General features: G+C 36.5%; 2 protein-coding genes across 4 annotated transcripts; both read right to left on the bottom strand.

Annotated features, from left to right (window-relative positions):
• Positions 1–285: 285 nt before the first annotated feature.
• On the bottom strand, positions 286–14,183 carry LOC111439866 (E3 ubiquitin-protein ligase CHFR). 3 transcript variants are annotated; one of them, XM_023077329.1, is made up of 15 exons: positions 14,012–14,183; positions 12,756–12,906; positions 12,165–12,262; positions 11,147–11,205; positions 10,955–11,046; positions 10,752–10,875; positions 8,353–8,439; positions 4,525–4,621; positions 3,970–4,077; positions 2,681–2,781; positions 2,442–2,507; positions 2,268–2,355; positions 1,751–1,811; positions 753–816; positions 286–681 (listed from the first exon to the last, which is right to left on the bottom strand). In XM_023077329.1, the coding sequence occupies exons 1-15, from the start codon at positions 14,070–14,072 to the stop codon at positions 556–558; spliced, it is 1,383 nt and encodes a 460-aa protein (XP_022933097.1). In that variant the 5' UTR covers positions 14,073–14,183; the 3' UTR covers positions 286–555. The 3 variants fall into 3 exon arrangements, with proteins under 3 accessions (XP_022933097.1, XP_022933098.1, XP_022933099.1); XM_023077330.1 differs by having other exon boundaries at positions 12,756–12,882; positions 14,012–14,161; XM_023077331.1 differs by having other exon boundaries at positions 12,756–12,843; positions 14,012–14,160.
• Positions 14,184–15,565: 1,382 nt separating this feature from the next.
• On the bottom strand, positions 15,566–24,259 carry LOC111439878. The gene is made up of 4 exons (XM_023077345.1): positions 23,859–24,259; positions 19,667–19,738; positions 18,088–18,159; positions 15,566–17,928 (listed from the first exon to the last, which is right to left on the bottom strand). The coding sequence occupies exons 1-4, from the start codon at positions 23,866–23,868 to the stop codon at positions 15,773–15,775; spliced, it is 2,310 nt and encodes a 769-aa protein (XP_022933113.1). The 5' UTR covers positions 23,869–24,259; the 3' UTR covers positions 15,566–15,772.
• Positions 24,260–25,411: the final 1,152 nt, after the last annotated feature.

The raw sequence follows: 25,411 nt of genomic DNA, 5'->3' as shown, positions 1-25,411 counted from the left end.
AAAAAAAAAAAAAAAAAAAAAGAATCAATCAATCAATTCTCGAGAATCAAGATTAGTATTAACAATCATCATACATCACAGTTCCAAAGCTAGAATATGGCATATAGAAGTCGTTGGCACAAATTTTCACCTTTTTGACTTGTGTTTCATCACTTTTCATGTATAAAAATGTTGAGCCGTTGCTTTCTTACAAGGCAAGTACGCCGCAAGCATGCAATGGCAAAGCCTGCAAGTGAACAAAACAGGGAATAACAAGGAATCTATCTGCAGGCCAAGAAAACGTTATATGAGCAATCAATTTTCTACCAGGAGGATGTATGCAGCCATTTCTTTTGAGTCAACATCAAACAAGGTTAGGCCCAAAGGCATAACTTTGATAATAAAGTTTACATGATTTGTTGAGAATGTAATAATATACACATACAAAGAGCATATTTGCAACCAATTAAGGGCACAAAAATATGCTTGTAATTCAAAGATCACATGACTGAAGACTAGAGAAAAATATAGTTAAAAGGGAAAGAAAACGTGAAGCAGATATAGAAATCGTTATTATCATCGGGATCGGGTGGGACGACAAACATGGTTTCGCTTGCGAGCGTGATCTTCGTTGTGGTGTTGAGTCCGACATGCATATCCATACCAACAATTTTCCCTTTCAGTTGCATCTCCTGGAAGAAGCTGCCACATTTCACGTAGGATTTAGAAAGGAGAAGCAGGGAGAAATGAAATTCCCAGGTAAAAGTACTCACATATTTTGGCGTTGAAATGCGAAACCAGTAGAGTAGAAATCCCACCAATTTGTCATAACACTCACTTCATTGAGACAAAAAGGCATTCCAAGTTGTCAGAACGTATTACATGTCAAAATGGATGCCAAAACAGCTTTAAACTGAAATGGTATGAGACAAGATACACATTTGAAATGAAGACGATTTTTTTTAGCAAACTATAGCTTAATAACCTGACTAATTCATAAGGCCATTCTAGTGAGATCCGACATCGGTTGGAGAGAGGAATGAAACATTCTTAAAAGGGTGTGGAAACCTCTCCCTAATAGAGGCATTTTAAAAATCTTGAGGGGAAGTCTGAAAGAGAAAGCTCAAAGAGAACAATATCTGCTAGCGGTGGGCTTGGACTGTTACAAATGGTATCAGAGCAGACACCGGGCGGTGTACCAGTGAAGACGCTGGGCCCCAAGGGGGGTGGATTGTGAGATCCCACATCAGTTGGAGAGGGAAATGAAACATTCTTATAAGGGCGTGGAAACCTCTCCCTAATAGACACATTTTAAAAATCTTGAGGGGAAGTCTGAAAGAGAAAGCTCAAAGAGAACAATATCTACTAGCGGTGGACTTGGACTGTTACAAATAGTATCAGAGCAGACACCGAGCAGTGTACCAGTGAAGACGCAGGGTCCCAAGGGGGTGGACTGTGAGATCCCACATCAGTTGGAGAGGGGGTGTGGAAACTTCTCCCTAGTAGACACGTTTTAAAATCTTGAGGGGAAGTCCGAAAGGAAAAACCTAAGAAAGATGATAGATGAAAGATGATGATGCGCATATTGCACTTGACCCTTTCCATCCATGTACAAGAATTAAACCGAACAAACGAGAGAAACAAAAGGGATGTGATCTGTATCCTCAAGCAGAAATAAACTAGTAAATACAATACTTTCTGTGGAAAAAGACATCAATTTCCTTGCATGAATTCAAGTGGAAAAATAAGAACGAAATATGAGAAGACTTACTTGCAAATATGCGTCTCTGCAGTTATCATCTCCACGTGGTTTAGAGGCATTCGAGTTCGATCTGATTTGCAATTTAAGATTACTATATGAGGGACATTTCTATTAATGTGATACCAAAATATGGAAGAACCCATGTCAGTCTATATGTTTGAGTTTAATATATATAGGTATACATGAAAGTCCTCGACTAAGAATAGTAAAATTTCAATAAAGGACGAAAGACTAATAAGCCGCTATATTCACATACGTAATAAATTTCGACCACTCGTGCCCTCACACGAGGCATGCCAATGGATAACAAATTTTCCTACAAGTTTTCCATTACTTTATGATGAATATCATTGCAGTCTCCCACAATTTCTCTTTAGTCTTGTTTTTTTACGTTTTAAGGTATCATCCCTAGGAACTTTCTGTCAGTAGCATAATATATTTTTTCTCCCTTTTATAGTTTTCTATAATAAGAGCATTCTTAGTTTCTAATAATAAAAAAATAACAAGAAAGTTGGAAAAAACCTACCAATTTCTCTATTGTTAAACTTCACAATCCATTCAGAGATGACATCCTGCAATGTTTTACCCATCTGACTAATGCACCTCTCTGTAATCTAAGAACCAAAATGTGAATCATATCAATAATCTATTAGCAAAACTGGAAAAGCTGCTTAATGAATAAGTAGATGCAAATCTATACATCCTGTTCGTGTTGATTATTTTCATGTGTCAACTGTGGAATTCTTGAGATGGTACGACTGGAGATCTGCCAATGAAGAACACATGCAAGTATAAGAGAACCTTTACAAAGTAAAATAGAAACGGAATCATTTAGCTAGCCCAATAATGTAAAAGAACAACAAGAGGTAACAAGCTTTGACAGAATCCTTTTGAAACAAGAAAAAGAAAACAAAGAAACCAAACAATAACAGCACATACCGGTTTTAGAGTCTCGGGATTGCACGTGGCGTAAGTACCACTTCTTTGTAACCTCTGAGCTCGCCAATATGCACCACAAAATGCTCTATCACATCCTAAACCTGCAATGTACACAAAAGCTTACAACTATACAAAATAGAGATGGAAGACGTTAATTCTGCATATATATCATTTTTAATTCTGAATCCTTGTTTTGTTCAAATTTCATTGGAACTTAATCTCAGTAAAATATAAGGTAGAGAAATCTACTAGTTCATAATTGGATGAAACATTCAGCAACAAAAGTTGGCCTCCGTGGTGCAGTTTCTTTTATTTTTTATTTAGGAAGGGATTATTAATCTCAACAAGATTTGTTCGATCATGTTAAATTCAAGATGTCCTTCTCATGGCCATCCAACTACTGGATCATGAAGAAAGATATAAATACCTAAGCTTGTAACAGCCCAAGCTCACTCCTAGCCAATATTGTTCTCTTTGGGTTTTCCCTATCGAGTTTCCCATCAAAGTTTTTAAAACGCGTCTACTATGGGGAAATTTCCACACCCTTACACAAGGAAGCACTCCAACCAATGTGGGATCACACAATCCACCCCCTTGGGGACCCAGTGTCCTCGCTGTCACACCGCCCAGTGTTTGGCTCTGATACCATTTGTAACAGCCCAAGCCCACTGCCAAAAGATATTGTCCTCTTTGGGTATTCCCTTTCGGGTTTCCCTTCAAGGTTTTTAAAACGCGTCTACTAGGGGGAGGTTTCCACACCCTTGTTAAGGAAGTACTCCAACTGATATGGGAACTCACAATCTTATACTTTGAAACATCCTAGGATGCGCCATCTGCATTTGAATTTTAAATATTTCCCCCTCTTTACATGTCTCTTGACCATTGTCCACAAACTTGTACATATAAAATAAAAATAATAAAGATAGAAACGTTGTATTAGACTAATCACCATTACACTCATATCTAAGGTTAATATAATCTCTGACTTCGTACTATATGAACAAATTTCATCAACAAAGAATAATGAGTCTGTTGAACTATATTTACCCAGACAAAAGACAACCCAAGTGATTCTTTACATCATACTGCAATCTATATGCGCTAATGATAGATAGATATGATGAATGTATTTAGTAATGTTGGATGCACCAATCTAAAATAACCCTCTCTTACCATAAATGTAAGCAGCCTTAAGTTACACCATAGAGTATTGACAAATCAATATGTACAAGTTGCTAATATAAACATCATAATTACAGAAAGAATATAAAGGGAAAATGCAAACATACAATGTTGAGGTATCCCAATATCAAATCGAGAAGGCATCATTCCTCCACATCCATGACATTGTAGATGAACCGTGTTTGGATTACAGCGAAATCCAGCATATTCAGTACCTGGAAAATGTAAATTGACTTTTCAGATTATATAAAATGTAACAGAATGGTAGAAAACTCTAGATATGCAATGAATGGAAATCTATGAACTCCAGAAAAGGAATAAATTAGAAATTATTAAAACTTATTGCACGGTAGAAGAAGCCAAGTACATTTATTTTTCTTTGAGAAGATAATGCGTTCAAATCTTGTAATGTTTTCTTCCCAATTCATATTAATAATTCACTTATAAATTTCGTGAGTTAAATTATTTTTCTAGCTCACAAGTGAGGAAAAATGTTAATAATATATATAAAATATATATATATATATACTCGACATATCCATTTAAGCTGGTGGGGTTAGTGATAATTCAACCAGAGCAAAGTATTATAGAAAAGTCGCTAACGATGAGAATGGACAAAAAGGCGTTGGAAGATGATTTTCCAACTGAAAGCAAATATTTACCACATTGAGGGCATGGAAGCTCTAAAACACCGCTCTCCTCCTGGCCCAGTACTGAATGAGGCCTTTTCTGGGTGCGCTTCTTCCCAGACCCAATGACCTAGAAGAATTACAAGCATAATCAACACGATTGAAAATAAGTAAACTGCACAAAAGATTGATGCTCAACGAGGTAAGATTGTAGCTTAAACATCTCAGAGAAAATCAAAAACCAATACGAATTTTCATCATAAAGTAAGAATGATGAAAGTACAAAGAGATTGAGGGAAAAAGTAGAAGAAAAATAAAAACAAAATGGCACAATAACCATAAAAAAGACCTGTAGGAAGTTCTACAAGTATACCCACAGTAACTGACAAATAAAAAAGGGGAACATTGCAAAAATAAAATGTCCACATACAAAGAAAAGCATTAAAATACAGTACCTAAATATCAGCTTCATCTAAATTTTAATCTCAAAATTACCCCAATTACTCTGACCACGTATCCAAAAGAATTATGAGGATTTTGGATTAAAGTAACCCATCTCCAACGAAAAGAGGGAGATGCTGACACTGACAGCTTGAAGAAATTTACACCACAAACCAAAAGCAAAGGGCTAGAGAGGAAACTATCTGGATCTTCCGAAGCCAAATTTAAAAAGAACCTACTGTAGAAGATTAACAGCCCAAGCCCATCACTAGCAAATATTGTCCTCTTTAGGCATTCCTATCTGGGCTTCCCATCCGGGCTTCCCCTCAACAGCTTAGAGATGATTTAAATAAATTGGGGTAGCATTCCATATTATTTTATTAACAGCTTAGAGATGATTTAAATAAATTGGGGTAGCATTCCATATTATTTTATTAACGGCTTAGAGAACCTAAGTTAGGTTGAGAGATCCTTAACTTTCTGAACTCCCACATCAATTACCAAAAGGGCACCTCTTTATCCTTTTGTTTCTGTGATAACTAATATGATACATGGCTGGAAATTTCCATGGATTTCATTTGGTCCTCCAGAACCCGCTGTTTTGGTTAACTAGTCAAGTTATGTTGATTTTCCTGTGATCTTCCCTTTTTAGTATATTGTATTAAAAGAAAACGTATCTGTAACAAAAGGTTGGGATTCTAAATTGTATGAATAGTTCATATTCTCTTGTTGTATGGAAATTTTCAAGAAATGGTCTACAACTTCTTCCCCTTCAAGAATATTCTTGGAATGGTGCATCTTTATTCCCAAACCTCTTTCCAGAACTATCCATCCTGTCCAAAATCAGTTATTGGCAGTTCTCTTTAAGGGGGAAAATATCAATAATTTGGTGGTTCCTGAATTTTCTCTCTTTTAGACTATCTATGATACGTAGTTTTCACCTACTATCAATGAAAATTTTGTAGGAAAGGGCATAATGGTTTCTTTTTTCAAATCTTTGCTCTTCCATCTTAAATCAGGAGTATAAACATCCCAAATCCTCCAATTTTCTACTAGGGCAGAAAAGGAGTAAAAGCACAACGAGACCAAAAAAATCAAAGAGCAAGCTACATAAAATGAAAACTAATCATAATTAAGCAATAAAATTTTGAAGAGTCAAGACAGTAAACTCTGAAGTTACTTGGGGATTTTTATCGAGAAATATTTTCACCTCAAGGTTGTAAGGGAAAATCATTACAACTAAACAAAAGGAAAAAGAAAATAGAAATAATTTCATATGATGATAAATACACTAAGAAGATTTTAACTGAAAACATCTTTCAGTTCTTTATTTTGCAAAAAAGACTACGGAAATATAGGAGCGTCCCTATTTAAACATATATCTTGTAGGGAAAAACTATGTAAAAAAGCCTAGAATGTTTTAAGAAACTTCACTTTGTAAAGATTTTTAAGAAAGGGGTTTTCTTTTTCTTTTTTTTTTTTTTTCTTTTTTCTTTTGGTAAGAGAAACCATACTTTCATCAAGAAAAAAAAATAAAAATAAAAAAAAAGAATACGAGGGCATACAAAAAAACAAACCCAAAAGGAGTCAAAATAAAGAAAAGGGCTCCAATCAAGGATGATAGTATTTAAAGGGGAATTACAAAAGTCATTACACACCAAGCCCGAAAGGGAGGTATGGAACCTAGCAAGGGACCAAACTTCTTAGGACCTCCCGACTCCTCTAAAAACTCTATTGATCCTCTCACCCCAAAGACCACATAACAAAGCACAAATGTCCCAAAGACCACATAACAAAGCACAAATGTCAGAGAGCCACAAAAGTGACCCTTTTTGCTAAAGGATGAATGAAGCAAAAATTCCTCTCTAGGTCGGACCAAGTTGAGACCAAAGGACTGGAGGAAACAAGTCCAGACTGCCCACATGTAATCACAAGACCACAAAAGATGTTTGAGGTCTATAGTTGCTCCCTTACAACAGATACAAATATCGCAGTCCTATCAAGCAAGGCAACTTTCTCATAATCAATCTGGAAGTGCCTTTTAGAACTGCACTCAAGATTGACTCAAAAGGGTGAAGACCATATTTATTCACAATAATCTTTTGCCAATGGAAGCTAGACTCCTGGGAAAGCGCCACAGCCATGTAGCCAAAAAGGCTTCATTTTGCATGCTAAGATTAGCTATGTCTAGCCCCTTGAGCACCATCAACTTATTGACAACACACTAGTTCACTAGGTGAGACCCTTTTCCTTCATTAACCCTTCCCACAAGAAGTCCCTCATACTCCTCTAAGGATTTACATATCGGCACCTTAATCCTAAATAAAGAGAACATTGAGATCCCTCGTAACTGGCTGAATTAGGGTAAGTCTACCTTTCTTTGAAAAAACTCTTTTTTCCAATAGGAGAGATGCTTGTGACCTTTCTCCACTACAGGATCCCAAAACATACCAAGTGTAGGATTGTGGCCAAGAGGAAGACCCATTCAGTTGATGGAAAGGTCCAGACCCCACGACCCACCAAAGAAGCCTACCTACTTAATTTAGAAGGATCACAGTAAACCCCCACAACAAACATTTACCCCATTAATCTTCAACTTTGAAAAAGTCTAAAACAAACCTAATGCAGTTTAGATTAATAAGACTCCTCCTTCCCTAGGTAGAAAAAGAGTGTCGTTAAAGCGGTGTTGTCAGCAAACTTGAAAAGAGATAAAGGCAACTTGTCTCTATACACTAGTAAGCCTCTAAGACCTTACCCTTTACCTCTCGAGATGTGATTCCTCTCCACCTTTTTAGTACAATGATTCTATTTTGAAGTACACTCCTTGTTTCTTATTACAAAAAACCAGAGCATAAAACTTTTAAAGTCCAAATTTACAAAAATTAATACATTTTGAACCACATTGTTGAATAAGTTTTAGTGCATTGGATTTTAATCATCTCCTTGCTGTAATTGTAAGTAAAATTTGTTTTAAAAATGATTATATAAAGGTGACTTGGCTTTGGAAGCAATATCCAACAATAACTTCGATTTTATCGGAAGAACCGGACCACAAAGAAAATGAAGAATCTATGTTTTTAAAGAATATACAGCAAATTGAAATTACCATTCTAACTATTCCCCAAAGTGCAACAATTCCAGCCCTCGAGTAAATTCTATAAGAGGCATATATATCACTTATAATTCACGAAAAGCATAAAACCTTTGACCTTGCTTAAAATGTTGACAATCACATCCTCCCCCAGGTAAAAAAATATTTTTACACTGATATTCACATCCCTGCCATTCCATAAAAAAATAGTTCTCTTTTGCTACAGTTGGAGATTTCCCTTAAGTCAATAGTAAAAATTTAGAAATTGACATTCCTATCGTCGTCATAACATCAATACACAAGTATGATAAAAAAATAAGATTACTTACCAGATTTGATTGTATTAATGAACAAGAATCCAAAATAGCAATTTCTTCGACTGAACGTCTAAGGGAAGAGTCCTCTTGCAATATAGTCTAGACAAAACAAGCAGCCAATCAGTTATGAGATAGAACTGAAAAGAATAAGAAAAAAAAATAGTATAACAGGGATTAAAGTTTATAGAATTGCTGAACTGATGCAGGGGAATTAGGAAATCAACCATATTTATCCTGTTAGGATCTCGGTTACAAGATACAACAAAATAACTGTATTGTAACCTCCCCAAAATAATTCCCCCTCTTCTAAGATCCCAATCTCTCTACATTTATAACCAAGTCACCCCTAGCCAATTATCACTATGTTCTTACTAATATCCTACTAGTATTCCCAACATATCCCCTGTTAGTACCCTCACATATACTTTACAAAAAATTTAAAGCTAATGAGGATGAGTACAGGTTGAGTATCAAACAAATTATGGGAAACAATAATAAGAGTTGTTGGGAAAATTAGAATGCAGATGAGATATATTCTTCCCTTCTGAAAAAAGTTGGGGGATGAAGGTTCCATCTGGGAAGAAAAATGGTTTGGCAGAAATAGCTTAAAGAGTTCCTTTCCCTGGGACGCTAGGCAGCAGACTGCTAAGAAGCATAGATACAGATACGAGACACAACGAGACATAGATGTACACAACATAGACTAGGTCACACGTCATTTTTTAAAAACATTTAGGATAAGGATACTGTTAAACGGACACGACTCTCCACAATGGTATGATATTGTCCACTTTGAGCATAAGCTCTCATGGTTTTGCTTTGGGCTTCCCCAAAAGGCCTCACACCAATGGAGTTAGTAGTCCTCACTTATAAACCCATGATCACACCCTAAATTAGTCGATGTGGGACTTCCATCATCCAACACCTCCCCTCGAACAAAGTGCGCCTCCCCTTAATCGAGGCTCGACTCCTTTGGAGTCTTAGTCATTTTTGACTGCCTTTGAGGAGGGGCTTGGCTCCTTTTTCTTTAAGAGTTCTTTGTTCGATATTTGAGGATTCGAGGATTTACCCATCTATTGGCACGACTAAGTTTAGGGCATGGCTCTGATACCATGTTAAGAATGAGAAATAGAAATAGAATTGGGATCGAAAGTATGATCTTCATTCAGGTTTACCACGTTTAAATAGGATACAAACTATCAACTAATACCTAAAAATAGAAAAATATATATCTAATTAAATTTGGTAAATAAATAAAATATACGGTTAATCAAATCTATACTAACAACTTCCTAAATATCTAAGATATATTCTAACTAATTATCACGGCAAAATATCCTCTTAATAGATACATTTACTATAATATATATCATTTTTATACAAGAACCTTCATATGTCAATGAGTTTATACATTGATATGCCTAAAATTGAGTTTGAAGTATCACTCTCAAAATTTAATAGGTTTGTCCTATATTACCACTTGTGTTTTTATTTATTATGCTTAATAAGTGTTTAATATGACTTCTAACAAATGTTGGGCTCATAATCACTTTGTACAAATAGTGTCTAACACATGTACACTACTGTCCTAATTCACATGTTTGATACGTGTTATAAGTGTGTCATGACATTTCTGTGCAAGTGTCATAATTAAAAATAAGTATATAAAACTTTGACATGCTAATTAGCTATGTGTGTGCATGTTTGACACCGATGCTTGAGCCAAAATCAGCAAATCCACTCTTTATAGACGGTAAAAGAAAGGTTGCGGTCTTACTATATATACTTGCTCTACTTTGGTGTTCAATTTCAAATGCAATTTCGTAAATCCTCTCCCCAATCGTAATTAACTAAAACTGGAATTTTTTAATCTTTTATGCCATTCTCCATTGAGGGGAATTGAGATTTTTCACTTACGAAAATTTTCTTCATCACAACATGCAGAACTGTTTCTTTTGTGCACCAGGAGAAAAGAATAATGTTGAGAATTCAGAAATAAGCCCTTNATTCAAGGGGCAAAAAAAAAAAAAAAAAAAAAAAAAAAAAAAAAAAAAGAGAATACGTCTCTATGGTAAGTCTTCTCCTTACTCCTCTCCAAACACAATAGTACCCTTAAAGATATTTCTTGCAGATTTAAGTCCAAAACCCTTGGTGGATATCTAAAGTGCTGTAGTGAGTTCTTAAGCTTTCCCCTTTTAAACTTTACTACAGTTCTTTCCTAAAACCTGAAGTTTCTGTTTAACAACTACATAAAATTCATACAACCCTTTAATGAACCCAAAAAACAAAAACAAATCCCCATAAAATTCATACAACAAAAAAATGTGTTACAAGACATATATACTGCTATGACAAAATCCTGCAAACCAAATAACATTTTTCTTCACTTAGATGCTTTGGTACGATATTACCTCTGCAATGTTCAGCAAGAAGTGGTTTCTTCCAACAAACTGCACAACTGCTCTACACTGGGGACAAAGTACACTTGTACGCTTCTCTTGGGATCTTTTTAACCACTCCGAGAAGCATCCATTGCTGTAGACCAATTACAATTCAATGAAAACACCTAAATTAAAAGGTGAATAACCAGCTAGAAACAAATAAATATCCCTACCAAAAGTTGTGAAAGCAAGGAGCAGCTGTGACAACATCATGCCAAATGTTTAAGCAAATACTGCATTTTGTGTGTTCAACATCCATAGAAATCTGGACAAATTCAACAGATGCTAAAATTGAGTATTTCTAAAACAATGGTGAAAGCTAATATCACATTTAGATAATCGAAACATGACAATTAACCAATCACCTTTAAGCCCTTGCATACTTTTGAGTCTGACAAAATTTCAAATTTATAGCTCAAATGCCCTGAAGATTAAAATTGAATAGTTCCATAAAGATTAAGATAGAATAGTTCAACAAAGAAAAAGCTTTTACCTGAGATAGTTCTCCATTTTCAATCAAACCACAAAGAAAATATATTTGTGCAGTTACATTTTGTATTTATCTATGGGAATATTTGAATAAAAAAAAAATCTAAAAAATATTCAAAGTAAAAATTCTAAAAAATATTCAAAGTCAAACCAAAGGTGAGGATAATATATTCTCCAATTGGCTTAAATAACAAGAGATAGTAAGTTTAATATAAAAAAACAAAAGAAGAAGTTTTGTTAAGTCAATGAGCCCAAGAAAAATCAATATAGTGACTTGGCTTGTGAAGTTAAAAAACGACTTAATATTAAAACAATCAGCTTGCAGTCTTTGCCTTTCAGCTGTAGAAGACCAATCTCATCTATTCTTCCATTATACTTATGTGGTAAAGCTAAGTTCCCAATGGATCAGTGTGTTGTAAAGCTAAGGTATCTTTTTAAAGTGGAAACTTAGGAAATTTATTGATAAATGCAAAGCTATGTATGAGAGAAACGTATTTCTTGTTTCTTGTGTGATGTGAAAGACTCAAATTTATACAAAACGATTATCAAACATATTTGCTAGAATGCTTCTCAATTTTTGAGTGATGTGAAAGATAAACTTAGATAGATCAATTATCAATCATATATGCTAGCATTAAGCTATCAATCTAGACCTATATGAAAAGAAATAAAAAAGTACAAATATACAAGGAAAAATGTTAGCAAACACGAGTTATGCACATTAAATACTAACACGGTAAACAATATACTAACATGACAAACAATTAACTTTCAAATAACAAATTAGTGAGAACTTTCATCCTGTTATATTTCAATAAATTGAAAACAAATAATTCTAATTCATCCATCACGTTAAACTTTCTCTTTCACACAAGAGTTTGAAAAAATACTAACCATCTTGGACCGGACCAGAAACAATTTCGCTTCCACACTTGATGAAAGCAATGTCATCCTTTTGAACAAGAGTCTCATCAACAAGAATAGCATTGAAACTATAGCACCCAAAACACAATAGATAAAACATACGGCAAGAGAAAAGGAGAGACAAAGAGAGGGAGATCGTAAAGACAATAAATATTTTTTCAAACATCACTATACAACAACTCCAAGAAACAAGAAAATAAATATCCATATATACATATAAAAAAAAAAGAAAAAACATTAAAAAACATATAAAAACAAACTTTGATACTAAACGTAACATAAAAACTTTCGGCTAAATTATTTTAAATCTCATGATCTTACTACCCCTACAATCCTTGACATCACTGAAAAATCATGAACTTTAAGCCGTTCTCTACACCAAACTTTGATATAAAAGCTCCACGAGAGTCTCTAATGGTAAAAGTGGAGATCTTTCTTAAGATTTACCATTATATAAAAAATCTTAAAATACCTACACCAAACTGTATGGAGGCTCTGATTTATGGGATAAGAATATAATTTGATTTTAGTACTAATTACTTCGTAGCCACAACATATTACCTTCTATTCTGCAAAGTGATAGAGTTTACATCGGAATTCCTTGTGATTTTGCACCATTCATACTTATCAACAGATGAGGACTTTGTCTCTGAGAAGATAACAGCCTCATCCGAGTTTATCTCAATATCTGCGTATTTTTTATCAAGTGAAACTGGAAAAGAATAAAATAAAATAGCAAATTAATTTCCAAAAACAATGCCAATTTAGATTGCAATAGTTTTTTTTTTTTTTTTTTTTTTAAATTAAAAGATTGCAATAAATATAGCTTTCGAGTACTTTCTCCTCTTGTTTGCATTGTATGCCATGAAAGACTTAATAACCATTCTGCTTGCCAACATCTAATATGTAATTTTTCATTTTGTCAATGAAAGTTTTGTGTCTCCTTTCAAAAAAGATTGAAATTGTATATTACCTGCCCAACATAAAAATTTGAAAGAAGTGTTTCTTAAAAAGAAATCATCTAAGAGATGACAAAAATGTTCGAGAATGATATCTTCAATCCATCAAGTTTCTTTCATGCAAATCCATGATCAAGTGACTAAAAAGAGAAATCTACAAGAATCAAGTCTAGAATTTTTATTAGAATGAAAGTTGTGAAGAATATATCTCTATTTACAGAGAATTAAAAGCAATAATTTCCATGAGGTATGGGAACGTCTTGAGACAATGTCAAAAGTAATAATTTCCATAAATTCAGAGAGGTTACATAGACTTTGAGCACTTTATTCGTTTTTTGGTAGCTAGATAGTGTTCCTTGCAGGTATGATCTTGTAACAATTTTATGATCGTTTAATTGGGGAGAAAGGTTCACTCTCATCTTCCTCTTGTATATCTCCACCAAAATAGTAATTCCTTAATTCTTATACTGTCTACCGATAGAAAAATTAGTGAGACAATTAGCTTGATATCTGTAACTCATACTGCTAACAATTCATGAAATCGATGTAAATCAGATACAAATAAATCATCGACCTTCAAAAACGCTAAACTTAGTTCATTTGCTCGATCCACCAAAAATCATTTCCTCAATTACATTGTCTTCCCCAATAATTTCAACCCAAAAGAACATTTATTTGGAAAAGCAACAAATTTTGCTTGCAAAAAATGGAACGATTATGTTTTAAAAACTGTCCAACTCTCAAGCGCTGAGCACAAGAAAATCAAACAGAGAATCCAATAATGCAACACGGAACAGGCATCGGATCAGTCCAACAAAAGAGATACCGAGAAGAACAAAGTGAGAGGGGGAAACATACTTAGCTTCGCCCAGTTTTGTATGGAGGAATTTGAAGCAGAGCACTCTCCAACTTCCGCCATAACCGCAAGTATGTGAAGGAGAAGGGAATCGACTGGTGCTGGTTCTGGGAATTTTGAAATGAAACCATTAACGAATAAATACAGACGCAGAAGCGTTGAAGCGTGCGGAAGAAGGAGTAAACGGCTGATGACTACGACGTGGAGGCATTTATTTGTAGCATACTAAATTATAAAAAATAATCAACTTTATATATTCTTTTCAATAAAATAAAATAAAATAAAAAATATAACATTAATACCCTTAATATTTAAAAAAAATATTTCAATTTATTTACACCTCATAAATCATCTTTCTAATTTATTGGGTTGATTCTCTGGAATATTCTTTTAGTCTCGTTAAAATACGAACCTAAACACTTTCATTTTCGGGTCATTTCGATCTTCCATAGGTGTTACCATTGACACTTTTTACCTGTTTTAGACCAGAGTCATTAACTCGTTCAAAAAAGTTGCTTTCTCGTTTTAATATTATACCAAATCCAAAAAAGATTGTTCTAAGCATAAAATAATGAAAAAAAAAAAAAACATGTACTCGTATCTACAAGACCTCACAACTTCAACCCTCTCGAGCAAGACCTTAACAGAGACACTTTAAATTATTATGTGAAAAAAAACTAAGTTTCTTTCAATATTTTTCAACAAAACTGTAAGGAACGTTCAAATTTGATGAATTTTTCAACAAAACTTTTATGTTAAAGTGTACAATATTGTTCATTGCTTCTAACATGATATCAGAGTCATGCTCTTAACTCAACCATATCGATGTCAATTTTTGCTATATAGTTCAATTTCCCTTGAATCATAGCCTAATGGATCTATTAGGTTAAGAGAAATAGAATTGGATAGAAAACATATCTTTGTTTACCACGTTTAAATAAGATACAAAGTATCTATTAATATCCAAAAATAGGAAAAATATATAACTAACTAAATCTTCTAAATAAATAAAATATATGTTAATCAAATCTAAAATAAAATATACTGCTAAATACAAACTATAAAAATATATAACTAACTAAATCTTTTAAATAAATAAAATATACGTTAATCAAATCTAAAATAAAATATATTACTAGCAACTCCTAAAAATTTCAGATATGCTCTTAACTAATATCTTAATACGATATTGTAAGAGTCCAAATATTATATCTTAATACGATATTGTAAGAGCCTAAGCCCAGCCCAAACCCACCGCTAGCAGATATTATTCTTTAAAACGTGTCTGCTACGGAGAAGTTTCTACACCTTTATAAAAAATGTTTCGTTCTTCTCCCCAATCAACATGGGATCTCGCAGATCGATCGAGAGAGTTTAAAGATCAAAATCTCCAAAAACCCAAAAACTTAGAAGAACAAAAGTCGTCGAAGACCAAAATCTTCTCTGAAAGCTCGAAAACTTCGAAAACAAGTCGTTATCTGAAGTGAAACTAAACGAGTCGAACTCAAAATCAAACCCCATAAGCAATCGAACGACCCAATCGAACCCAAATCATGAACAGCATAAACATGATTTCATAAACTTTGAGCAAACATTATACATTTACAGTGGAAACAATTTCACAAAATCATATTCCCCATGAGGAGAAACCTGGTAACATTCATACAAATTCATCTCTCATTCTTTTAAACAAAGAAATCAACAAAAAAAAAAATTAAAAAAATCCCCACTCAAATCTTAGCAATGGAACATAATAAACAACCTTAAGAAGCACCAGCTCCTGATGTTCCTGAAGACTCAGCCACATCTTCCAGCTTCAATGTTATAGCAACTTCCTCGACCGTTTTGCCTCGATCCGACGACCCATCGACCGCCCTGCTCAGTCTCTTCAACCATATGTCGTAGTCGACTGTGTACGGCGTTCCACAAAGGCTATCAACATAATCAGCAAATGCCTTCAACAAGGCTGACGCCTCGCCCAGCTGCTGCTGAATGATCCGTTTCGCCCAGCTTGTTTCCCTCCATTGCAATGCCGATTCGATGGAGTCTTGTTGCTCCATCGATCCACCGCAAATGTAATAGAGGAGATAAATGACGCTCTCAGCGTCCGATGATGGACAAAGTTTCCCATGCTGGAGAGCATGAGAGGATGAGAATTGTAAGTTCACAGCCGGGCTGTCACGGTCTTCCAAAACGGCACGTCCCCACGATATCGGAATGTATAAGTAACCGTTTCTTGATTCTTGCACGTCGACAACACGTATGATATTCTCAGGGCAGATATCACCATGCTGGACACTAGCTAGAGATGCACTTCTTAGAGCAGCTAGACAGTCCCGGCAACAACGAATCGCCTCTTCGGAAGATAACGAGCCATCCCGAGCAACTATAGATGAAAGCTGCTCACCAACCGGTGATGTCAAAAGCACCGGTGTCCCGCACCAGGGGTGATCACATCGTCCCCCCACGGTCTGCTTCTTACACGGACCAGAATGTAGGATTCGGCCCGAGGCAATGATTTCAGGTAAGCATCTGCTTGAAATGCCTTGTAACTTGAAGATGTTCAGTACTTTTGTTTGTCTCTGTACTTGATACCAAAGACTCATATCCTCCCAAGATGGCTCGAGCTTCGACACGTGAGCGCCAACGTAAAGCGTCAACAACTCAGCAGGATAATCAACAGAAACAGCAGTGTATAAAGAACAGTTATTAACACCAACCAAGGATCCCTGCACCTCGAAGCTTTTTCGCCCTTGTCTTTGATCATCAACAACGAGTATTTCCCCGGGACGAAGCTTCAAACGCAATGCTTGGTTCTTGTACACATCATTATCCATCTGCTCGAGTTCAACGATCTCTCCAGGATGATCATTAAACTGTTCAAAAGGAACTATTGTATTTTCATTCTCCGACACTCGACACTCGATCCAACGCTTCTGTAAACGCAAACCATGGTCTGATGCTAAAGACGTAATCGAGTGTCTTGGCAGACCATGCCACTGGACTACAGAGTAGAAAGTTGCCAATAAGATTTGTAAAGTTCCCAAGTCTCCCCAGTTTACATTTCCAAGTTTGTTCCATATACGGTCGACCGGTGAAACGCATACTTCAGCATAGTTTCTCATCCATTCCACTGCTGATTGGTACGGGTTAGCCGAGTTAATGTCGAGCCTGCTAAGATCTCCGCCGAGTTTTACTACGCCACCATATTTTGAATCTAATATCAAAACGAAAACAGAATCATAGTTCTTGACAGTACCAATTTTGCTTAAACTCCTAGAAATAAGTAAATGTAAGCCATAGAAGAGAGCTTCACAAACAACACGACCCGACAACCTCAACCCGTCTTCTGATAGTACATTAGCCTTGAATAAAGCAAACTGCACGACTTGATCCCAACGTACTTGTAGCTCGTCTCCAACTCTAGAAATCAAGCCTAAGCCTAGTAACTCTCCCACCTTTCCCCTTGATATCGCCTTTTCAACGGTATAGAATTTCGATCCTAAGTGACGAGGGCAGGATACAAAGAAAGGTAACGGTCTGCTCTTATGCCAAAACGTACGCCATAAACCATTGATAATAGCATGAAAGAAGTCTTCAAGTGCAAGAAACTCATCTTCGATTAGATCATCGGAGAACGGTGAACATGGCATACGAAACAGTTGCTGAAACAAAACTCCTTCTAGTGCTAAATCGAGCTCGTGAATTTCGTCGATCGGAAATGGCGATGGAAAATTTGGTTCCTCATCCGCAGAACGGGATGAAGTATTCTCCACGACCCAATCCTCAAGACTCTGATTAAAGATATCAAAATCAATGAGTTTTCTTTTAAAGTCCTTCAGCACTTTATATACTCTTCTTGAAACAGGAACAAATTTGCCTGATGAGGCAGTGGCAGACGGACTACGCCCTGATTGAGCTGCAATGAAGATGACCGTTGTGTTATATGAATCAGTTAACGATCGCTAATAGTAGGAACTAATTTTAAGATTTATTGAATGTACGGTAACTGAGACCAAAGTAATACACATCGAGTAGTATAGGGACAAAAATGGAATTTTAACCGAGGAGTACAAACCCGAGTGTGATTTTCGAAAACTTCCATCCAAGCTTTGAGCTGGAGACAAGTCTGTACCATTTTGAAGAAAACCTGTAGCATATTGATGTAAGCGTTGTGAGGATAAGAATGTAATTGAAGCATCATTTAGTTGCATATCCAATTATCCCCACACTATTCTTTATTCATAAGTGCCCTTATGGAAGTCGATCTATTCCCTAAAGTTTATTGTCCCTAAAGTCAATCTATTCCAAAGTGCCCTTGTGGAAGTCAATCTATTCCCCAGGGAGAGGAGAACGAAACACCCTTTATAAGGGTGTGGAAACCTTTCCTAGTAGACGCGTTTTAAAGCCTTGAGGGGAAGCCCGAAAGGAAAGCCCAAAGAGGACAATATTTGCTAGCCATGGGCTTGGGCTGTTACAGGTATGGAGAATAGGAGATTGGTTAAAGAGGTCATTGCATAGGAAAACCTCGACATCGTCATTCTTGTTAAATCCAAACATGGTTAAAGGGACCTTTTCAGTGTGAGTTTCCTTAAGCTTCCAGGTGTCGAAGGGTGGATGTCTAGGGTTTACCGGCCTCCCAAACAAAGAGGGAGGAAGTTGTTCTGGGACGAGTTGGGTGGGTTGTTTAGCTTATGTGGTCTCTGTTGGTGTCTGGTGCACAACCACACTATGAAAAGAGTAGGTAGTGACCCTTACGTTACAATAAGCAAAACGACGACCCTCAAGTGGCACCCATCTAACCACACAAGCGCTTAGACGAGTGTCATAATGCGACCGGGAGAACGATGCATCATCCAACACACTACACAGAGTGGACATTGAGGAGAAGACGAGGCATAAGCAAGATAGCCTAGCCACACTAGGGCCTAGACGAGTGTCATGATGCAACTGGGGAGAATAGTGCATCATCCAACGCACCACACAGAGTGGACATTGAGGAGAAGACGAGGCATAAGCAAGATAGCCTAGCCACACTAAGGCCTAGACGAGTGCCATGATGCAACCGGGGAGAATAGTGCACCATCCAACACACCACACAGAGTGGTCATTGAGGAGAAAACGACGCATAAGCAAGATAGCCTAGCCACACTAGGGCTTAGACGAGTGTCATTATGCAATCGGGGAGAATAGTGCATCATCCCACACACCACACAGAGTGGACATTGAGGAGAAGACGAGGCATAAGCAAGATAGCCTAGCCACACTAGGGCCTAGACGAGTGTCATGATGCAACCAAGGAGAACAGTGCATCATCCAACACACCACACAGAGTGGACATTGAGGAAAAGACGAGGCATAAGCAAGATAGTCCCTAGAGTTGTGCTTGTGCTCGAGCAGCCTAGCACAATTTTTTTGAGTCGTAAGGAGGCATTTAAGGAGTTTTTCCTTCATCTACCCTTCAAAGATGGGGCGTGTGCTATTTTGTGGGGACTTTAGGATGAGAGTCTTTTCGGATATGTTCGGTTTCTTGTAACCATTCGCTAGGTCTTATTACTCTTGACTCGAGCCCTTTCTTGTAGTGTGCCTCAACATTATTTGAGACTATATTTATTGAGAATATCAAAATAAATAAATAAATAAAAAGCAATGGTTACCAGATATGAACTTTCTAAAACTTCCATCCAAACTTTGCACGGGAGATGAGTCCAAATCACCTTGCTCTACACCTGGAAGTGAAAGAGAGAACTTCCAATCAAATCAAGAACAAAAAACAGCTACAAGAGAAGTTGTATGATGGCAAAACAAGCAAAGGAAAAAGTGGCAAACTTCAAGTGAACTTGTGAACTTCTTTAGAAATAATAATAATAATTGAAGGTTTTTTTAGACTCGTGATATACCCGGACTCTCAGAGACACAAAGATCAAAGCTTCCAAGTCATGGGCAACGGAAGGACTGTTGAGGATTGTTGGGAGGGAGTACCACATTGGCTAATTAAGGGGATGATCATGAGTTTATAAGTAGGGAATACATCTCCGTTGGTATGAGGCCTTTTGGAGAAACCAAAAGCAAAGCCACGAGAGCTTATGCTCAAAGTGGACATTATCATACCATTATGGAGAGTCGTCTTTTCTAACACATGGTATCAGAGCCATGCCCTTAACTTAGTCATGTCAATAGAATCATCAAGTGTCGAACAAAGAAATTGCTAGCCTCGAAGGTGTAGTCAAGTGTCAAATAAAGGGTGTACTTTGTTCGAGTGCTCCAGAGAAAGGAGTCAAGCCTCAATCAAGGGGAGGCTATTCAACGGGTTGATTATGGGTTTGTAAGCAAGGAATACATCTCCATTGGTACAAGGTCTTTTGGGGAAACCAAAAGCAATGTTACGATAGCTTATACTCAAAGTGGATAATATCAAACCATGGTGGATAGTCATGGTTCCTAACAAGAACAAGTGATTTGATATTCTGAGTTTCTTTTGCAAAATACACCAGTTGGGTGAAGATCACAAATGGGAATGGATCTCTTTCTTTGGATCATATTTGCAGCATTAATCCTCTTCCATTGTCACAGTTCAGATCAAATACCATTTCATTCATCCTGCCTTGTGTATCAGTGCCTCTCGATGTTAAAAACTATAGTTAGATAGTGTGAGATCTCACATTGGTTGGAGAGGAGAACGAAACATTCTGATATGAACCAAGAGACATCATTCATACAATATACTTCAATGAAGATGTGAAGAAAATGTTGTCAAAATTATCAAAAGAGGTTGCAATTCATGTCACATTGAAGAGGAATGAAGTTTGATGGTTATAAAGTTTGGGTGGGTTACAATTTAGAGTAATTTAGAGTTATTGTATTTTAAGACATTTTATTTACTTTTTAGGTTACATTTACATAATGGCTAATTATGGTCATTAAGTATGAATGTTACAACTTTTGGAATGCTTTCATTTTGAGGCTATATAAAGCCATGTATGTTGTATTTGTAAGGAAGACTTGGAAAATATAGTAAAAGAAGCATTTGTGCTCTTCTTTAGCCAATGGCTAAGTTTCTTTGCAACTCTATGTAGTTTAGGTTGCATGTAGAATCATTCAAGCTCGATATGATCAATCTTGCTTGTGGAGTGATTCGAATCTCAAACAAGTGTTTGAGATTACTTGATCAACAAGAATCATTGAAGCTAGACATGATCGATCTTGTTTCTGGAGTGATTCGAATCTCAAACAAAATGTTCTTTGCTTGAGATATTCGATCCACAAGGTAATCCGAATCTTACTCCCCTTGTAGTTGATTCCTTATCTTATCATTTGTGCTCTTCTTTAGCCAATGGCTAAGTTTCTTTGCAACTCTATGTAGTTTAGGTTGCATGTAGAATCATTCAAGCTCGATATGATCAATCTTGCTTGTGGAGTGATTCGAATCTCAAACAAGTGTTTGAGATTACTTGATCAACAAGAATCATTGAAGCTAGACATGATCGATCTTGTTTCTGGAGTGATTCGAATCTCAAACAAAATGTTCTTTGCTTGAGATATTCGATCCACAAGGTAATCCGAATCTTACTCCCCTTGTAGTTGATTCCTTATCTTATCATTTGGTATCAGAGCTTCAGGCTCAAGATCGGATATATGTTTCCTTTGCGTTTCTTTTCAATTTGTTTTTTTCTTTTTAGTTTTTAATCGACCCAAAGTTCAAAATTCAATCTTCGCTATATTTACAATTTTGAGAGGTGAGAATGAGAGCTTCATTTGTGTAAACAGAGTGGCCTAAAAAAAAATCCTTGAGTGTTGTATACACATGAGAGATTGTTGTGAGGGCCTTTGTATTTTCATATCTTATGTTTTGCAGCAAAGTTTCACAAATAGATTCGAGGACGAATCCTCTTGAAGAAGCGGAGAATGATATGAACCAAGAGACATCATTCATACAATATACTTCAATGAAGATGTGAAGAAAATGTTGTCAAAATTATCAAAAGAGGTTGCAATTCATGTCACATTGAAGAGGAATGAAGTTTGATGGTTATAAAGTTTGGGTGGGTTACAATTTAGAGTAATTTAGAGTTATTGTATTTTAAGACATTTTATTTACTTTTTAGGTTACATTTACATAATGGCTAATTATGGTCATTAAGTATGAATGTTACAACTTTTGGAATGCTTTCATTTTGAGGCTATATAAAGCCATGTATGTTGTATTTGTAAGGAAGACTTAGAAGATATATTAAAAGAAGCATTTGTGCTTTTCTTTAGCCAATGGCTAAGTTTCTTTGCAACTCTATGTAGTTTAGGTTGCATGTAGAATCATTCAAGCTCGACATGATCAATCTTGCTTGTGGAGTGATTCGAATCTCAATCAAGTGTTCTTGTCTTGAGATATTTGATCAACTAGAATCATTGAAGCTAGAGATGATCGATCTTGCTTCTGGAGTGATTCGAATCTCAAACAAAGTGTTCTTGACTTGAGATATTCGATCAACAAGGTAATCCGAATCTTATTCCCCTTGTAGTTGATTCCTTATCTTATCACATTCCTTATAAGAGTGTGAAAACCTGTCCCTAGCAGATGCGTTTTAAAACCTTCAGGGGAAGCCCAAAAGGGAAAGCCCAAAGAGAACAATATTTACTAGTAGTGGGCTTGGGCTGTTATAAATAGTATCCGAGCCAGAGAAAGGGTCGAGCCTTTATTAAAGGGAGGCTGTTCGAGGGCTTCATATGCCTCAGGAGAGGCTCTATGGCGTACTTTGTTCGAGGGGAGGATTGTTGGGAGAAGAGTCCCACATCGGTTAATTAAGGGTTTGATCATGGGTTGATAAGCAAGGAATACATCTCCATTGGTACGAGGCCTTTTGGGGAAGCCCAAAGCAAAGCCATGAGAGCTTATGCTCAGAGTGAACAATATCATACCATTGTCGAGAGCCGTGATTCCTAACATGGTATTAGAGTCATGCCCTTAACTTAGCCATGTCAATAGAATCCTCAAATATCGAACAAAGAAGTTGTGAGTCTCGAAAGTGTAGTCAAAAGTGACTCAAGTATCAAACAAAAGGTGTACTTTGTTCGAGGCCTCCAGAGAAAGAGTCTAGCCTTGATAAAAGGGGAGGCTGTTCGAGGGCTCCATATGCCTCAGGGGAAGCTCTACAGTGTACTTTGTTCGAGGGGAGGATTGTTAGGAGAAGAGTCCCACATTGGTTAATTAAGCGTTTGATCACGGGTTTATAAGCAAGTAATACATCTCCATTGGTACGAGGCCTTTTGGGGAAACCAAAAGCAAAGCCACGAGAGCTTATACTCAAAGTGAACAATATCATACTATTATGAAGGTTCGTGATTCCTAACAAATCATCTGTGAATGAATAACGTTAGAGGAATACCACATTGGAATCCATTGGCTTAGGTCTCTACTTTCGAGTATTTTTCGAACGTTCCCATTTCCTTTCCATCTCTTTGGCTTTTTCAAACATAGCCATCCAATCCATGGAAAGAACAGGGAAAAACAAGTACATTCAATTGAAATGCAAGAATGAATGAACAGATAAAAATCAAAATCAGTATAGCCAAATGAAATCCTAATTGTCAGCATTCATAGTTATCAGTACACTTAATCTCAACACATTTTGAAGATCAAACGAGTGGATCATTTTGCATCCTTAAAATGACAAACAGAAGCACCCAAAAACAGAGATGAACAACAACTCAAAAGAAACTAAAACAAATAGACAATAATTAAAAACACGACAAAGAAAGTAAACATTAAAAAAAACCACCCGAAAAGAAAAGAGATTCCATGTCTCTTGTCTTCCCTATAGAAGCAAGGTATAGAAACAATGGAATCAAACTAACCTGGCTTCATAGTGTTGGAAGAAGACGAAGAACAAGGGAAAAAGCTTGAAAATCACATGGATTTGATGAAATAGAGATGAAAATAGAGAGTAAAAACGGCATTTCTTGAAGACCCAGATGAGGAAAAGGGGTTTAAACAACAATGGTGGAAGTAGAAGAGATTGTGGGACATTTTTGTTGGTGTTCTTGGGTTTGGAACAGGATTTGGGGCTGTTTTTGTTCGTGTTTTTTTGTGGGAGTTCCAGGGATGGGGAAGCACGCGAGGAAGGACTGGGTGAGAAAGAAGGAGAGAGTGGAAAGGAACGCAGGTCCCGAGGGAGAAAGGTGTGGGCAATGGTGAGTGCCCAAATAAAGAAGAAGAAAGAAAGAAAGAAAGAAAGAAAGGAAAAGAGTCCCCACTTCCATAGGGTCCACTGTGCGCCCAATATCCTCACCCTTCTGCTTCATTATCATTCACCATCATGCGCTCTTTTCTCTCAACACCGCCCGCGCGTCTTACACAACCGCTTCTTTTTCTTTGCTTCAAATACAAACTTTCTAATTAATTTTATATTTATTTTTTTTACCACTTTTAATTATATTTCATTTGACTATTATAACCCACAAATTGAGTCGGGACAAATCTCATCTAACCTGCACATGCTATAAATATTATCCATTTTAGTTTGTTACGTATGGTGGTCGTTAGTCTCACGGTTATAAAACGTGTCTACTAAGGAGAGGTTCTACTAAACCTTCATCAAATTCGATTGTGGAATGACTTAATTTAGAATAAGGTTTCCAAATCTTGCTTCTAGATCTTTGATTGTAGGAGGTAATCTAATTCTAGTATCTTTTGTTGATCCGAATTTTGTATAAGAGGTGTTAATTACTTTGATTCAAGGGTTTTTACTTCAACAAAAGCTTGGATCGTTGGGCTGAGGATTAGGGTTGCCTTGTCACTACCTTTGTCTAGCACAGTTGTCGTGGTCATCTTTTAGGTCTCTAGGGCGGTTTGCCAGCCTTGATATAGATTCACGTCTCTAGGTCTCTCGGTTTTGACTCATTGAGTCTAGTTTAGTCGGAAGCACTAGAGTTACTCCCTCTAATCATCTCTCATGATTCTTATGTGGTTAGACTATTGCAGAGGTTCCATCCTAAGTCATTGTTTAGCCAAACTTACGCTCACCCTCTACTCTATTATATTTCCACTACTTACGCTCTATAAAGAGAATCATACATTCAATCATCTAAAGTTAATGTACAGTAAACCATACAACCACACAAGAAGGCAGATACACAAATTCCTATCCTCACAAAAGTCAAACAACAAGGAAATAGGGACTCACACGCTACACACATTGTAGGGTATCTAATGCGAGTTTATCATGCGTGTGTCACATGCGAAGGAAGGGCATAGTCGCGAGTTATCAAGCTAGTTCAACAGGTTGGGTCAGATCATCTTTTTGATTCAGACATACGGTTACTGGTTTGAGTGTGCAGGTTTTGGGTTGGAATCGGGTTTGATCGATCTAGACGATACGTAGCTCTAGCCAAATTGTGACACGTGTCTT

Source organism: Cucurbita moschata, unplaced genomic scaffold (genome assembly GCF_002738365.1).
Source record: "Cucurbita moschata cultivar Rifu unplaced genomic scaffold, Cmos_1.0 Cmo_Scf00113, whole genome shotgun sequence".
Taxonomy (NCBI): Eukaryota; Viridiplantae; Streptophyta; class Magnoliopsida; order Cucurbitales; family Cucurbitaceae; genus Cucurbita; species Cucurbita moschata.
The sequence above is the reverse complement of the archived record's forward strand: the minus strand, read 5'-3'. Positions and strand labels throughout refer to the sequence as shown.

What these genes read in the sequence shown, in the direction of transcription:
- LOC111439878 (XM_023077345.1), bottom strand. An exon ending in TTTTAGAAAGTTCATATCTG is followed by an intron (nt 18,160 to 19,666) that starts GTAACCATTGCT and finishes AATATGCTACAG; the next exon opens with GTTTTCTTCAAAATGGTACA. An exon ending in TTTTCGAAAATCACACTCGG is followed by an intron (nt 17,929 to 18,087) that starts GTTTGTACTCCT and finishes TCTTCATTGCAG; the next exon opens with CTCAATCAGGGCGTAGTCCG.
- LOC111439866 (XM_023077329.1), bottom strand. Translation starts at nt 14,072, where the DNA reads ATGGCGGAAGTTGGAGAGTGCTCTGCTTCAAATTCCTCCATACAAAAC. An exon ending in ATCACTTTGCAGAATAGAAG is followed by an intron (nt 12,263 to 12,755) that starts GTAATATGTTGT and finishes TGGGTGCTATAG; the next exon opens with TTTCAATGCTATTCTTGTTG. An exon ending in GTTTAACAATAGAGAAATTG is followed by an intron (nt 1,812 to 2,267) that starts GTAGGTTTTTTC and finishes ATTGCAAATCAG; the next exon opens with ATCGAACTCGAATGCCTCTA.